Raw genomic sequence first — 17,546 nt, 5'->3', positions numbered from 1 at the left:
TCTCCCCCATCCCTCATAAATTTGCTTTGGAATCCAAATCTTAAACTAAATTTACTATGAATTAACCATTCCTTTCCCTGCCTTCCACTACTGTACATACATACTTTACCTCCCTCGGGCTACTGATCTAGTTCTTCATTAATGAAAAGTTACTGCCAAGAACCACCAAAGAGCTCAACTGGGGCAAGGACTGATGTGAATGAGTAAATGTTCTTTATAAATGCCTCCCCTCCTCCCTCATAAATTTGCTTCAGAATCCAAAACTTAAATTAAAATTACTATGAATCAACCCTTTCTTTCCCTGCATTCCAATACATACATACTCCATCTCCCTTGGGTATTGTAGTTCAGCTGGAGAGCCACAGGCACCTCTCCTCTGATGTAAACAGCAATTCTTGGTCCCATTATCTTCAACATCCTCCCTAAGCACAAAATGTCTGTTTTAGAGTGTACTATTTAGCACCTCCACAAGCAAGGCCACTGCATTTTTTTAGATGTATAAAAAATATACAGTGTATATGGGCTGAAACAATATTCAATCAGGATGTGGTGCAAAATGGCTGCCCTTACTGTGTGTTAATGACAGGTGCTCTGCAGGTGTTACTCAGGTGATAAGGTTTTAGATGGTTGGTTTACATAGAATTGGACACAAGTGGGCTTCAGTGAGCCTACTCCCATATTTGCCCCAAGCATCTCTATGCAATAGTGCAGACATTGCATAATATCTTCTCCAGATCAAAGATGTCTTTCAGGAACTGAAGAACTTGATCCTACATTAATCCTCCCTCATAAATTTTACTCAGAATCAATGTTTTTTTTAAATAAATTTACAAACTAATCAATCCTTCATTCCTTTCCCTGCCTCAACTACTGCAAAAACATACTCCATCAAACTTGGGCCTTTGATCTAGTTCATTATTAATAAATATATTCTTGGTTCCTCCCTTCGGTTTTATAGTACATTAGACTGCCATCCTGTCTGCCACTGCAGTGCCACTATGTTAGTAATAACCTAAAACTACTGCAATTTTAAAGGAGGTTTAGCAATTTGGCAGACAGAGAGCTATCGATGGCATCAAAATATATGATATTAATTTAAATAAATGTTGTGTCAAAGTTTAAGTTATCAAATAGTTTAATACAATGGGACATCTGTTTCTTCTTAAACTGACAATGTTATACACAATATTATTATGTATTAGTACAGTGTTGGCTAACCTTGACACTCCAGCTGTTATGGAACTACATAACCCAGCATGCACTCTCTACAGTTTTGCTATTAGTGCATGCTAAAACTGTGGCAGGGCATGCTGGGATATATAGTTCCACAACAGCTGGAGTGTCAAGGTTAGCCAACACTGTATTAGTACATACTAGACTACATACTGTACATAATGGATTTTTTGAGGACCAATATAAAGTTATTTTACTCATTCACAGCCAGGAATCTCCCAAGTACACAGGGCCTGATTCAGAGATGGAGGCAATGCCAAAGTTTACACTGTTGAGCGATTATATCAGTGGTCTGCGGTTGCAGCAAAGGTTTTCCTGCAGAGTAAATGACAGTCAGTGACCATTTGTGGGAGATAATGGGGAGTGGTAGGCTGTATGCAGGTTTGTTGCAACCATTTTGGGGGTGGGTCGCATACTGTGATTGGGATTCCGTACGAAGACAATATGGCTTCGGCATTTCTCTGCAGTAATTCTGTGTGACCATAGGGTTACTCAGAAGGCCAATTATCAACTGATGTGCGAAAAATGGTTCTATACCCATACGCAAGCCACGGATCTGTCAAGCCGCTGGGCGGCATTTCAATACTATTCTAGATGGCTGAGACATTTGCATATTTTTGCACAGCTGCTGCGTAGGGATCACAGAAGTAGTGGCATTAGCATTCATCTCTCAGTCAGGCCCTCCTATCAGTATTCTCAGAGTATGTCAACTAGGAAAAAGTGACAGTCCTATTTCTTACTGAACAGGTGGGTCCAGGTGGGAGGTTGACATTGTCCCTCTTTGATAGTATGCTTTCAGCATTAGAGGTGGCATGAACTGTGACCTCAGGCTTAGTGACACACTGTCACAAGCCACCGTGCTGCCAATGCTGCGCAGGGTGAACGTCGGGCAAGCGTTCGCTGAAATCTCCTCCTTCCTCCTGTTAGGATCTGTGGTAGCAGCATTTTGTTTGCAGTTCCAGTCTTGATTGCTGCTGAGTCTCTACACTAATTACTGCCTGTCTTTTTGCAGTGTCAGGTGCAGACTGATTGATTCTGATTCTCCTGTCTGTGCACAACCCAGGTGCTCACTGGTCTTTCATTAGGGAGGCTTGCTCTGGTTGGGCCCTGTTTTTGTTAAATTCCCGCCAGCCCTTCACTCCATGCCGGTGATAGAGTTTCTCGTGCTTCCAGTTTTGTCTATCTCCTGTTGATCAGTCGAGTTCCTGTGTCCAGTTCTGCTGTGTTTACCCACTGCCGTTTGTTCCATCCAGGCGATTCAGTCTGCATACCATCTGCCAGTGCTGCTTGTGTCATCTAGGCGGCATGGCTGCATACCATCTGCCAGTGCTGCTTGTGTCATCTAGGTAGCACGGCCGCATACCATCGCCAGTGTCAACCCCACGACATTGGCTGCATCTCAGTGTCCAAAGTGCACATCCCGGCGCACCATCGCCAGTGTCAACCCGGTGACATTGGACACATCTCAGTGTCCAAAGTGCACAATCCGGCGCACCATCGCCAGTGTCAACCCAGCGACATTGGTCGCATCTCAGTGTCCTAAGTGTGCAATCCAGCACAGCATCACCAGTGTCAACACGGAGACATCGGCCACACCTCTACGCCTTTGAGCACCTTCACCAGAGACTCACCAGCCCTCAAGGCTGCTTCAACAACCCAAAGGCTGCATCACACCCCCGGCCCACAGGCCACAACTATTAAAGGCATACCAGCCCTCAAGGCTGCTTCACAACTCAAAAGCTGCATCACACTCTCAGCCCTCTGGCCACATCTAGTCATCCCTCCACGCTATCACCAGACTTCATCTCATCTGACTAAACTCTATATTCATAACAGACACTCTGTGAACTCACATACTGTACTATACCTCCAATGGAGGGGTTATAGCTGTGAGGAGAAGAGCAGGGTGATGTACTGTATCATCAATTAAGAGCAGACTGGGGGCCTGATTCAGAGCCTGACGCTCTGACAAGAGCGCTCGCTCTGAATCAGGGCCGTCCTAACTAAAATTGGAGCAGCCTCCTGGCCGCTTGCATAGCTGTGGGTGACCACCCACAGCTTATGTGAGTGGCCAAAAAGATGGTCGCGATGGTCAAGACCATTGCGACCATCTGGCTTGCGACGAGACCCTTGTGGTAGGGTCTCATTGGCCGCAAGCCCGGAGTGCTTTTGGCTCTATCAGAGCCAAAAACACTCCCACTGACATCACTAGTGATGTCAGTGAGGCTGGACCCAGACGGTAGGCGTTCCCATGGGAACGCCTCTGTCTGGGCAGCCACGCCCCCGGCACGCCCACCAAAGGGGGCGTGCTGTCAATCACCATCGACAGCACGCCCCCTTTGGTGCGAGACCCCGAGCGACAGCTTCCCCATCGCAAACCAGATCTCGCGCATGCGCACGACGGAGCAGCCTCCGTCGTGCGCATGCGGACTTGGGCAACATCGACCCGCTTGCGAGCGCTCAGCGCTTGCGAGCGGATCTGAATCAGGCCCTGAGGCTTTTAGCATTGATAATAAGTGTGTCACACAGCATTAGCTTCACCCCATCATTGGCAGTTGCCTAGAGCTGAAAAGAGTCTTCTTATCTATGTGCTCTGAGAGATGGGGGAGGAGGGATGGCCAAAACAGGGTGCATAGGAACAGATCATCACAGAGATAATCTGAGCAGTCACTTCTAATACCCAGTACCTGGGGAGGGACCATCCAACTGGAAGCAAACCAATATCAGGTCCAGCCCCTAATAGGCTATGTCCAGCCCTGATCAGCATCATGTCACCGCCTTACAAAAGAAACAGAAAAAGTTGTAACAAAAAAAAACATGTTGAAGTAGCAGCCCCATACATTACATCATACTTTTTTACATCATTTCCAGTCAGTCTCTACTTCTCACATACAAACTGCTCATTCATCACATCCATGTAGCATAATGCAAATTTAAACCCAACAAGACTAGATCATATGATAGTACCAGCAGCATGGAAACCACATTCCTGCCTCTAACACTCAGCAGGTCACTGATTGTTGGCTCTCTTATTTAGAATCCTAAACAGAACCGATCTGGGATCAGCCTCTCTCAGGTGTTACCACTAACCTCCAGCACCGATTACTCATGTGGGGAATCACTGATCAGCCAGCCACTTTAAGAACCTACTCAGTGCACTCCTTAAGTGGCTTAGCATCTATTGTGTTTTACATAGGTGCCCTAGCTCCAGAACTATACTCTGCAGTATAGTATTCTTCCAGTGTTGTTTAAACTCAGGTGTTCGGTTTCCTCAACAGCAGCACATCCATACTTTCCATTTTAGCCTAACAAGACTAGATTATATGATAGGACCATATAATGCTCTTCTCTATAACATTTAAAATATACTAGAGAATTGTTATTATGCCCATTGTGCAGCTGATGAATGAGACTTTACATTTCAGGTGTCCACTTCTTAACTAGTCATGGATCCAACACCTAATCAATCAAGGAGTTTCGGATCTGGGCAACCAGATGCAACAGTAGACACAATGACCATTGAAATGCCGGCTCTTGGACGTCCGTTTTCCCTTGGGATGCTGTATGATTGTCGTGACGATAAGCTCATCCCAGGTAGATGCATATTTTTGTTCTATACTTACCAGTCAGCTATACTGTATATAAACAAGATTTTTGTTGCTTGTGAATGAGATGAATGCATTAGAAAAATACTCATTCACATTATGAATATGTAACTTTTAAATCAGGGGTTTCTTGCCATTAACTTCCTACAAAAGTATAGAATCAAATGCGAATAGAGCTACATTCTATGAACTTAATATAATAGTTAAACAATGCAGAAGGTAGAGAAGAGAAATAAATGTTCAACCTACAGTATATTCTCCATATAAATTCTACTTAGACATTCTGGATTTTTATGTTTAAATAATCACTTTTAACACATTTAAGGTTATACTGATTGACCTTAATCTGTGATCTATTATTTTTAATATCTTTTTTATTTCTTTCTCTTATAACGAATCATATTTTGGTGGAGATGCATCAAGCCGTTGGGGTATATTTACTAAAGTGAGAGTTTTTAGAAGTGGAGAACTTGCTCATAGCAACCAGATTCTAGCTATTATCTTCTAGAAGTTGTGAGTTAAATGTTAAGTAAAATCTGATTGGTTGCTATGGGCAACATTTCTACTTCTAAAAATGCTCACTGTAGTAAATATACTCCATTGTGGGGAGAAGTTGCGAAAAGCAACAAATTAGTATTAGTACAGGCAGTCATGGACATCACTGGCCACTGATTGCTGGCCTTCCCAATTCGAATTCTTGACAGAACCCTACTGGGCTCAGCCTCAGGGTAGAAATGGCATAACACCTCTCTCAGATGTTACAACTAATCTCCAGCACTGATGACTCCTGCATTAGCCAACTACTATTAAACCTTGCTAACTGCATTTCTCAAGTGCCTAATGGATCTATTTACTAAGCCTTGGATGGAGATAAAGTTATCAGATATAATTTTTTCTTTTCTTTTTGCCTGTGCAAAATCTAACATAATAGTGGATATAAAATACCAGCCAATCAGCTACTAACTGCTATGTGACAGGTTGTGTTTGAAAAATGACAGTTAGGAGCTGAGTGGCTGGTACTTTATCTCCACTCACTTTATCCCCACCCATGGCTTAGTAAATAGACACCTAAGTATCAATTGTGCTCTACATAGGTGTTCCCAATCAAGGAATATGCTCTCTTGTATAGTTTTCTTCCAGTGTTGTTTAAACTCCATGGTTAGGTTTCCTTGACAGTAGCACATCCATACCCACATTTCCGTCCGTGGTGTTTTCAGACAGAGGGCTTGATTCAGCAGTGCATGCAAGTGCACAGCTACTTACTTGCTGAATCAGGCCCAGAGTCCTCATACCAGCTAAATATTCTGTTGCTCTCATGGTGGATCCAACTAAACTGGGATGTGACCTGGGTCCTTACTGAGTAAAGGCCATATTCTCTTGCTGGAATTCCTGGTGATATCTGGTGAGACTCTGCACCAGGGTATCTAGTTATGCCAAATAAACCTGTTTGCATTTATCATGTGTGTGTATGCATTCTGACACAGTGTACGTGTACTGTACCTTGTTGCATGCTACCACTGTACAATCATTGCCACTACATATGCATACTACAAAAATCACACTGTGCATACTTAGGTCTACCTTCTGCATTTGTGCCTACTGTGTTAAACACATCAAGGTCATTTTGTAGCTACAAACTCTCAGAGATATACTGTACCTCTTGCAGCTATACCTATGTTAGTGTAATTCCTTATAGAAGCGAAATCCCAAGGCTTCACAATCAGTTTCTGTAATTTTAAAGATTGTTGGGCCTCTTAATCAACACTAAAATAACAGTTTTAAGGACATTTTCCTTAATTACCATTTTTATTAGTATTCATTAACACACTTTACACAGGAGATATCACTGATATCTCCTGGTTAAGTCCGTCTGCCTTAATTTCCACACTCCCCATACATTAGTACATTAGTATGGGGATATGGAAATTAGGCTATTCATCAAATTCAGAAAATTATGTATTGTCAGAATTTGATGGTGTAACACTACACCACTCTCAGGTGACGTACAGCGGGTTATACTTAATTGTTTTCAGTGTGAGCAGGTCCTCCTCAACTCCCTCCGGTGCTCCCTGGTCCCTCCTCTGGCTCCAGCTGCTGCTCTGACACAGACTGGGTTCTCCAGGCAGAACACAGTAAAGTTTTTTAAAAATTTTAAAGAAAAAAGGTCGGGGTCTGCGGCTGCAGCTTGTGACAGACGGCCAGGTAGGTGGGGGAGGGGAGCGGAGGAGGGGGGTTATGGGATACAATTACCGCAGCTGAAATCAGTGCTACGCATGCACCGCTTTTGTGAATGTAACAGCACATGTGCAGCACTGATTGCAGCTGTGGTAAGTTAGAGCAGAAAGGGAAAAGTATCTATTTTCTAAAAAGCTGTCATCGCAAAAATAGCAGCTTTTCAGAATAGATACTTATGGAGAGGAGGAATGATGAATTCCTACAGCGAGTTCTAAACCTAATTACATCCATCGATTTTTTTAGTTATGATAAATAGGCCCCTGTGTTAGATAAATGACAGTTAGAAACTGATTAGTTGCTTTGGGTAAATTCTTCACTCTATGGGGTAAATTTACTAAGATCTGTATTGGTCCCGATTTGCATTTTCCAGTGATAATATCACTTTTTTGCAAAATCGGGAATTTACTATCATTAAAGTCGGGTGATTTCTTAATTTTTTCAGGTTGAAATTGGGTGGTTTAATGCCGCAAATTCAGACGTTTTGAACAATAGAAATGATATCATCATCGGCTCAATTTGGAAGTACTTTTCATTTTTTTAATACAAATCGGGAAGTTACCATTATTCGTTTAGCTAAAGTCGCCTGTACACTCAATTCAGGTACTCAATAGAAGTTTTTAATGCACCACCTCCTAAGCTGCGAGTTGCCATCGAACATACACGAAGTGTGATTTGTGTATGTTTCTGAATGGCAAGTGTGTTCTAAGGGTTAATTCAAGAAAAAAATGATGTGAGGTCCCCCCCAAAAGGCTAACCAGCCCCAGATTTCCCAGCTTGTCCTGGTACCTAAAATAACTTGGAATAAAACGTGTAGGGTTCCACCGTAAATTAGGTTCCAGCACCAGGCTGCAGGCCCAGTCCTGGTTTTAATTATAGGGGGAAAAAAATTGCGTAGGGGTTCCCCTACAATCAAAACCAGCACTGGACCCTTTCTAGCGGGGGCTGATGCCACAGCCAGGGGAGCCCTTTCACCAGGAACCCCAGCTACAGCATCAGTCCTGACTGCTAGTCAGCCCAGCCCAATAAAGGGGTCCCCCTCTCCAGGGCAACCCTGACCTAGGCTGATAGCCTGGGGCTATCCCTGCCACCTTAGGGCGGTGGGTGGCAGGTTGATAGTGCATGTAGTGTGTAAAAATTAGAATTAACAACATTGTCTTTACAGTGGAAATACAGGTCCCAGCAAGCCTCCCCCGCATGCTGGTACTTGGAGAACCACAAGTACCAGCATGCGGGGCATTAAGGGCCCGCTGGTACCTGTAGTTCACCTGTACAGAAATGTGTAAAAAGACACACAACACACACCGTGAAAATACAGTTTTATTTCATACATACACACATACTAACCTACATTACCATGAGTGGTCCCATTGTCCAAAGTAGGCATCCAAGGTCTTCAGAAAACAAGAAAAACAAAAAACCCGATCCACGCAACACATAACAACCAGGATGGTTGTTATCTCCCGAATGAAATGTTCAGACGTGGCTCTAGCCTTTATAGAGCCATATCTGGCTTAGAGAGGTGAGCCAATGAACGGCTCCTCCATTGAAGTCAATGGAGAGCCACAGGTTACTAAAGTTTATTCTGTGGTTCTCCAAGTACCAGCATGCAGGGCAGGCCTGCTGGGATCTGTAGTTCCACTGTAAAGACAATGTTGTTAATTCTAATTTTTACACACAACATACACTATCAACCCGCCACCCACCACCCTAGGGTGGCGGGGATAGCCCCATGCTATCAACCTAGGCCAGGGGTGCCCTGGAGAGGGGGACCCCTTTATTGTGCTGGGCTGACTAGCGGTCAGGACTGATGCTGCGGCTGGGAGCTTCCTGGCTGTGGCATCAGCCCCCCGCTAGAAAGGGTCTAGTTCTGGTTTTAATTATATGGGGACCCCTATGCAATTTTTTTCCTCCTATAATTAAAACCAGGACTGGCCCTGCAGCTTGGTGCTGGTAAATAATTTACGGTGGAACCCTACATGTTTTGTTCCCCATAATTTTAGGTACCAGGACAGGCTGGCAAGTCCGGGGCAGGTTGGCCTTTTGGGGGGGGGGACCTCACATCAATTTTTTTTTTAACAATTTAACCCTAAAAATAAAAAAAAGAACAAACAGTTTGCTCATATTTCACTGATATGTGTCGGCTGCTTGTTCGGGAGACATATTCAGCCGTTTAAATCAGGGCTTTAAATCGGACAGGATCGACCAAATACACCATCAATCATAGTGATCCTGTCAAAACCGGGAGCTTGGTAAAGTCACGTTTTTTTTAATGAAAAAAAATGCAGTTTTTGATCGATCCTATCCAAGTTGAAAAACAGGAAAAATCGAGACCAAATCGAACCTTAGTAAATTTACCCCTATATCTCTCCAAGGCTTAATACATCTCTAAAGTAAGGAATCTGATGCAGTTTAGATGACTGTATATTTTCTTATTCAGGTATAACGTTATGGAATAGCGAGGCACTGAAAAAGAATGTGAATTCAGAAAATCAAGAGAACACATCTTTTGATTTTATAGCTTCAGACACAGTTTCTGACAAATCATCAGCTCTAAACATCAACGCCTCTTTAAAAGTCAGTTTCCTCTGTGGTCTGATAGATGTTGGTGGATCTGCAAGTTATCTAAAAAACATAAAGACATCTAATAACCAAGTAAGAGTCACTCTAAAGTACTCAAGAATAACACAGTTTAAACAGCTCGGCATGGACCATTTAAGTATTCAGAACATGACTTACCATGATGTGTTTGACAAAGGGTTGGCCACTCATGTGGTCACTGGTATTTTGTATGGTGCTCAGGCTTTCTTTATATTTGATCGTGAGGTGTCTACTTCAGAGAACACTCGGGATATAGAAGGACATCTCCATGCCATGATTAAAAAAATACCCAACGTTTCAGTTGGAGTCGAGGGAAATCTAGTAATGAATGATAAAGAAAAGGAAGATGTTAAAAAATTTAGCTGTACGTTTCATGGAGACTTCGCCCTGGAGAGCAATCCGGTCACATATGAAGATGCCATCAAAATGTATACCAACCTCCCAAAGCTACTAGGAGAGAATGGGGAAAAGGCTGTGCCTATGAAAGTCTGGCTGTATCCACTGAGGAAACTAGACAACAGAGCTGCCCGATTAGTTAGAGAAGTTAGTGCAGATCTTGTCTTCAGGACCGAAAAGGTGACACAGCAAATGATAGACGTTACCATACAGTGTAATGACCTGATGAGACATCTGGCTGCAGAGACCTTTCTGGACATCAAGAATAACATCAGTCAGGTCAGAGAGCAATGTGACTTATTTACACTCAAATTTCAGAAGCAGTTTGCACAGACCTTACCCTCTATCCGTGGTGGGGGATCAGAGGAAGCTGCACTTGCTGACATTTTATGTAAAATAAAACAATCTCCATTTGAAAATGGCCATATTACACAGTTTTTGAATAGGAAACAACAAGAGATGAATGTTGTGATATCCTATTTGAAAGTGCTGAACAGTATCAAAGTATTACCATCTAAGACTGACATAAATACAGTCATTCATGACCCAGTCATTGAATATGTTGTGTGTTACAATTTTACATCATTAAATGAGGAGGAGTCATATATTTCTGATATGTGCAATTGGCTCCAAACACTTGGAAACAATGTCTATGAAAATAAAAATATCTTACCATGGTTCAATGACAAAGATGTTACTAAGAGGACCAGGAGATATGTGAGAGCATTTCAGGAATTTGCTGAAAAAAATGCATCCAGTGAGGAGACCCGATTTATTATCTCATCTGTCTCAGACCAGAGTAATCCTGGAGTCTCTATTTACCTGTATGAAAATGGGGAATTGGTGAGTTCAAAGTTTCAGCCCCCAACTAAACCTCATCCTCTGGTTATCAGTGGTAGGACCCATGATAGTATGGATCTCATCCTCAGTCCTGCAGACTTTGGGAAAGAGTTCATAGAGGGATACAGCATAGAGTATAGATCTGCTGAGGAGGAGAACTGGACATCTATTATGTCCAAGGATAAAGGTCAGAAGATCACAGTTAGAGGACTAAAACCTAACACTACATATCAATTCAGATACTCTGCAGTGTGTAAACCAGGACTCGGTGTAGTCAGTGATGTTACAGATGAGAGAACCCTTCCCATTAGTCCACCTGAAGCCATACACATCACTACTGGACCCTCCTATCTTATATTACATTATCAGGAACCATCAATAGTTGGAGACGGAGCCACAATAACTGAGTACAAAGTTGAATACAAGGTGGAGGATGAAGAGCAAGATGGGGGGTGGCTGGAATATAGAACAAGAATAAAAGTAGAAAATTGTATTATTGAGGGTCTAAATCCAATGACATCCTATATAATACGAGTGTCGGCCATATGTGACTCTGGGGTCAGTGCTCCCAGTGATGAGACTGTAGCTGTAACAACAATAGAAAAATCATCTAATCTAAAACATAAACTCATTCAAGAAAATATTATGCTGACAAAGGAAATTGAAAGAAGGAAACCTGTATATCAGCTAAAAATGGATCTCTGTGGATCTCGATATCGTAAGTACAACCTGGGAAAAGAAAACCTTCAGAAACCTAATAAAGTAATTCTATTGGTAGGAGCTACAGGATCAGGAAAAACAACCCTGGTCAATGGGATGGCCAACTACATCTTGGATGTGGAATGGAAAGATGACTTTAGGTTCAAACTTGTACACGAGGTTACAGGTAAATCTCAAGCTCACAGCCAAACCTCTTTAGTTACAGCCTACAAGATGAACCATGAATGTGAATATCAAATCCCTTATTCCCTCACCTTGATAGACACACCAGGGTTTGGAGGCACACGTGGAATAGAGCAGGACAAGAAGATTACAGAGGACATCCATACATTCTTTACAGCTGACAGTGATATTGATCAGATAGACGCTGTGTGCTTTGTAGTTCAGGCATCTTTGGCTCGGCTGACACACACCCAGAAATATATTTTTAATGCTGTGTTTTCTATCTTTGGGAAAGATATCAGAGACAACATACTGATCCTGATCAACTTTGCAGATTGTGAGAGACCTCCAGTACTAGAGGCCATTAAAGAAGCTGACATCTCCTGCCCTCTGGACAGTAAAGGTGACCCCGTTCACTTCAAGTTCAACAACTCAGCTCTATTTGCCAACAATGAGGCAAGCACTGTGAGCTTAAATGAAATGTACTGGGATATGAGAAAATTTTTCAGTTATTTGAGTAAAACAGAACCCAAAAGTCTGAAGTTGACCAAGGAAGTCCTTAAGGAACGGAAATTGCTTGAGATTACTGTGCAGGCCTTACAGCCAGAGATAAAGGCTGGGCTAATAAAACTAGATGAAATAAGGAAAACACAGGAAGCTCTGCAGCAGAACAAGGATCTCATGATGGCAAATAAAGACTTTGAGTATGAGGTAACCATAACTGTTCCAGTCCAGGAAGTGATAACAGGCAGCTTCATAACAAACTGCCAGCTATGTCACTTTACCTGTCACTATCCCTGTGGGATTGCTGATGACAATCAGAAGGCACGCTGTGCTGCAATGCGCAGTGGATTGTGCACACAATGTCCCGGTAAATGTGACTGGAATGTTCATTTCAATCAGAAGTATAAGTGGGACTATGTGACTAAAACAGAGAGAAGAACCTATGATCAGCTGAAAAACAAATATGATATAGCTTCAGGAGAAGTAATGACTATAGAAAAGTTGTCCAATAAACTCAGTATGGAGTATCATATTGTAAGAGAAAAAGTGTATGGTCTAATTAATAAATCATCACAGAGCCTGCAGCGCCTTCGTGAAATCGCTCTGAAACCAAATTCTCTCTCACCCACTGAATACATTGATCTGATGATGCAAAGCGAAGTACAAGAAGCCAAACCAGGATATCAGGAGAGAATCAGGTCCCTGCAGGAGGTCAGACAGCAGGCGGAGATACTAGAGAAGATCCAGAATGAAGAAGAGCTGCTGCCTAAACAACAATGAAGCTACTAGAGATGTGCGCCGATCCCCGTGTTTTGGTTTTGGATCTGTATCTCCCCTGGTTTTAGATCTGGATCTGGTTTTGGATCTTTTCCTTGGTGTTTTGTTTTTAGGTTTTGGTTTTGGATCTGTATTTTTTCCCAAAAATTATATAAACAGCTAAAACCACATAATATGGGGCATTTTTGTTTCTACAGTATTATTAACCTTAATAACAATCATTTTTCAGGCATTTCTAGGCATGTTTAACCACCTCAAAGGCCACAATATTTATTTCACTATTTTTCACCAATACAGGCCAAAGGCTGCAGCGAGTTGTCTGGCTAAAGTAAGCAACAGAGCAGCGGCACAAACGCACGGCAGTTTAAAAAAATATAGGACATCTATTAAACATTGCCACACAGCAGTGCCAGACAGGATGGCAGTTTAATAAACTATAATAATGTCAGTCGGCAATGCCCCAAATTGTGCCAAATGTAAAGGAAAGAGGTGCAAGAAGGAATTGTCCCTCCCACCCACTCTTATGTGGGATATTAAAAAGGACATGCACAGTTTAACAAACCAAGCACTTTAGCGATTAGGACTGGCACTTTCATGGCTGAACTCCTTGGTTTGTATGGGCCCCCACAAAACATTTTTTGGAAGGACTACCTTTAAGACAATTATTAAGGAGGAGGTTGATGATGAGGGTGTTGGTGGTGGAGATTGCATATGCTGGTCCAAACTGCTGGTAGCTGATACTGGACTGCTTGTTATTAATTTACAAATTACTACAATTTTGTTAAACAAATTGCATGAACTTGCTGCAAATGAAGTAACAGGGAGGAGGTACCTAGATGGTTAACGTCCCTTCCTCTGCTAACTTTGGATTAACAAATGGAACAGATGCCTTCACAACTGTTGTCAGAATTTAGATTAAAATAATTCCACACCCAAGACGTGGCTTTTCTGGCTTTCTTTTTATCAGGAGCAAATACTACTGCCACTGGTGGCTGATTTACGCAAATAACATCCTCATCAACATCCACATTAGCATCAGATAGGACACAAATATCCCCCTCATCCTCCTTTTGCACTTCCTCCACACTATCATCCTCATTTTTTATTATTTCACCATCTAATACTAGCACAGCCGTCATGGCATCAGTCATCCGCTGTGAAACAGGGTGACAGCTGTTATACTTATTTCATCTATCAAAGGACTGCTTAATAGTCAACAGTTTTTTTTAATTACTAGTAGTAGTCTTCTTGGTGCCTTTCTGGCATGAAGATCCACCCCCAGCAGCAGCAACAGATGTAGCACTCAAGGTTCCTTCTAAGGAATCACGTATAGGAGAGGAGCCAGTATTGCTTATGAAATTGGATGCAGGACTACTTCCGATCACGAATGAGGATGTTGATGATGATGCAGGTGTTGGTGGTGATTGCAGGCGCTTGGATCCAGATAGAAGAGAGCAGCTAGGTGACATTGGACTGATTGTTTGTTTTTTTGTCCCCAAAGTTTCAGAATTTGAAATACCCCTTCCAATTTGATGAATGTGCTGCATGTGATGTAACAGGGAGGAGGTTCCAAGATGGTTAAGGTCCTTACGTCTACTCACTGTTACTTGGCAATGGTTAAAAATGGCTTGGCAAAGGTTGTCTGGATTTGGGTGCAAATAACTACACACAATGGAAGTGGACTTTTTGGTCCTTTGCCCAGGCATGGCAACAATGGGATTTTTCCCACCATGGGCAACAACTGTTGCCTGATTTACAGTTTTTACACAAACATCCTCGGTATCAACATCCTCATCCTCATCAACATCCTCATCATCCTCGTGCAATTCCACAGAAGCATCCTCGATTTCTACGTCAGAAGGCACACAAATAATGGAAGGAGGATCCTCTTCAAGTACAGTATTATAAAGGTCAGGCTCACACATGGCAACCACAGACACAATTGGACTTTACTCAGGGATTTGTGATTTTTCCGAGCACACAGTTGGTTCTGGTGTCTTACTCGTCTTAACAATTTTAATTTGTTTTTGTACCTCTCCTACAAGCAGAGGGGCTTAAATTATCATTAGAACCATCAGTCATAAATACAGACCAATGCCTTATAATTTCCTTGCCACTTCGTATAGTGAATGGCATATTGCCATTTTTGAGTTTCTCTAAAGCTGACTTAGCATTAAATTTTTTTGCTTTAACAGGGTAAAAGTAGATTTTTTTTTTAGCTTGACTTTTTGGCCTGACTTAAGCCCTGGTACATCCACCTTCATAGATGATGTTGACTGCCTTGCCTCGTCATCATCATTGACTGCTGCTGGCAGCTACAAGACTGGTATGTGGATCCTGCTCTCCGGTCATGTGACTGTCCTCCATACTTACTACGCACACAACCACACCCAAAATTATTATTATTTTTTTTTTTGGAACACTATGGTGAACTCCTGAAAGAGGCAGGAGCCCCTTGACAGACAGGTGCACAGCACCTCTGCTCTCCTACGCTGATGGCAGGTGAGGCTAACATGCACACAAATTTTTTTTATGGGGGCTAGCAGCCCATTGACAGACAGCAGGACAGTACCCCTGCGCACCTACGCCGATGACAGGTGAGGCTAACGTGCACAGAAAAAATTGGTTATTTTTTTTTATTTGAACACTGGGGGTCAACCCCTGAAAAAGGCAGCAGCCCCTTGACAGACAGCAGCACAGCACCCCTGCGCACGTACGCCGATTATAGGTGAGGCTAACACGCACACACATTTTTTTTAATCTGTTCTTTTTATTTGAACACTGGGGGTGAACCCCTGAAAGAAACAACAGCCCCTTGACAGACAGCAGCACAGCACCCCTGTGCACCTACACCGATTACAGGTGTGGCTAACATGCACGCAAAAAAATTGTTTAGTTGTTTTTGTGCCAGCAGCCCCTTGACAGACAGCAGCACAGCACCCCTGTGCACCTACACCGATGATAGGTGTGGCTAACACGCACACAAAAAAAATTGTTTATTTTATTATTTTAACACTGGGGTGAACCCCTGAAAGAGGCAGCAGCCCCTTAACAGACAGCAGCAGAGCACCCCTGCACTGATGACAAGTGTGGCTAACACTAACATACAACATTTTTTTTTTTTTTCACACTGGGGGTGGGTGAAGAGCACTCGTGAAGGACAGAGGACCCCCTGGACAACACAGCACTACAGCCAGCCAGCCCCTATGGACAAGACAACAGCCAGCCCTTATGGATTGGAAAACAGCCAGCCAGTCCCTATGGACAGGACAACAGCAAGCCAGACCCTCTATAGACAACAGCCAGCCGTTATGGACAGGACAACAGCCAGCCCTTATGAAAAGAACAACAGCCAGCCCCTATATGGACAACAGTAGCCAGCCCCTATGCACAGTGTCAGCGTGCAACAACAACAGCACAGCCCAACTCCAAGCTCCCTCCCTCTTCACTCTCCACAGGTGGAATGGAAAATGGCGGCGATCGCGGGACCTTTATAGAATCCAAAACCCGCGAGAATCCGACAGCGGGATGATGATGTTTTGCCTCATTTTCAGATCCGAGTCAGGCGGGAAAACCTGAGCTGACTCGGATCTGCCTCGGAGGGAGGGTTCGGTTCTCAGGGAACAGAACCCGCTCATCCCTAGTTCTAAATCATCATGGTGTTTTGGTTTTGGTAAAACCACTCTAAAGTGTTTTGGTTTGATTTTGGATTTGGTTTTGGATTTGTTTAAAACATAATAAAACAGCTACAATTATGTGACTTGGACCTGTTTTTGTTCCTTTAGTATGTTTTTTTTATCATCAATAACATTAATTTCTAGTAATTTTCAGTCATTTCCAGTTGGTTCCAGTCAATTGTGACCACCTTGGGCACCTGAAATCACCTGGGCAGGTAAATACAATCCAAAACGCGAGATTCATTTTTTTAAATCCGAGTTCCAAATTACAAAAAGACCTGAGTTAGGACCCCAAAGTGATTCTGAACTGGGACTATATTGGACTCAGAACCCCTAAATTTCAGTGTGTTTGTATTTCAGTAAACCAAACCCGCACATCTCAAACGGACCCCCAAAAAATAACCCAGGTCAGTTGACCTGGTAATCCTGCCTGGGAATCGAGCAGGGTTGAACTTAGGTGGTCCCGGGTAATGAGGCAGTGGAATTGGTCGTGACTCAAGTTATTTGACCTTGGTAACACTGAAAGACGGTGATTGAAGCTTCTAGGGAACTGGCCAATGATGTCATCAGTCAGTGCCCCAAAAAGTGATAGCATATGCAGCCATCTCAGCAGCAGAGTGAGCATAGGGAGCCCTCACCAGCCATCGCAGCAGCCCCTTGCAGCCCGAGCCCTGCAGAGAGTACAGATGGCCCACACCACACTGCATCAGTCATCTCTGCAGCAGCCACTGGTTACCTACCTGCCTATCCCACAGCTAGAATTGCAGTCCTCACCTGAACCTCAGTTTGACCCACAGCC

At 43.1% G+C, this 17,546-nt stretch overlaps 1 protein-coding gene across 3 annotated transcripts in view; it reads left to right on the top strand.

Annotated features, from left to right (window-relative positions):
- The window catches only part of LOC148508013 (uncharacterized), an 81,987-nt gene that overhangs the window by 25,445 nt on the left and 38,996 nt on the right, over window positions 1–17,546 (top strand). For 2 of the 3 annotated variants that reach the window (XR_015869626.1, XR_015869627.1), the window contains exon 1: window positions 4,761–4,827. Coding sequence is in view for 1 of the 3 variants with exons in the window: in XM_088445151.1 (XP_088301277.1) it covers window positions 4,680–4,827; window positions 9,511–13,073 (3,711 nt within the window). In the remaining 2 variants the exon portion in view is untranslated. Of the gene's footprint in view, window positions 1–4,658; window positions 4,828–9,510; window positions 16,815–17,546 lie in introns of those variants that run through there. The other variant, XM_088445151.1, reaches the window with a different exon arrangement.

Source organism: Taudactylus pleione, unplaced genomic scaffold (genome assembly GCF_031769625.1).
Source record: "Taudactylus pleione unplaced genomic scaffold, aTauple2 ptg000377l, whole genome shotgun sequence".
Lineage (NCBI taxonomy): Eukaryota > Metazoa > Chordata > Amphibia > Anura > Myobatrachidae > Taudactylus > Taudactylus pleione.
The sequence above is the reverse complement of the archived record's forward strand: the minus strand, read 5'-3'. Positions and strand labels throughout refer to the sequence as shown.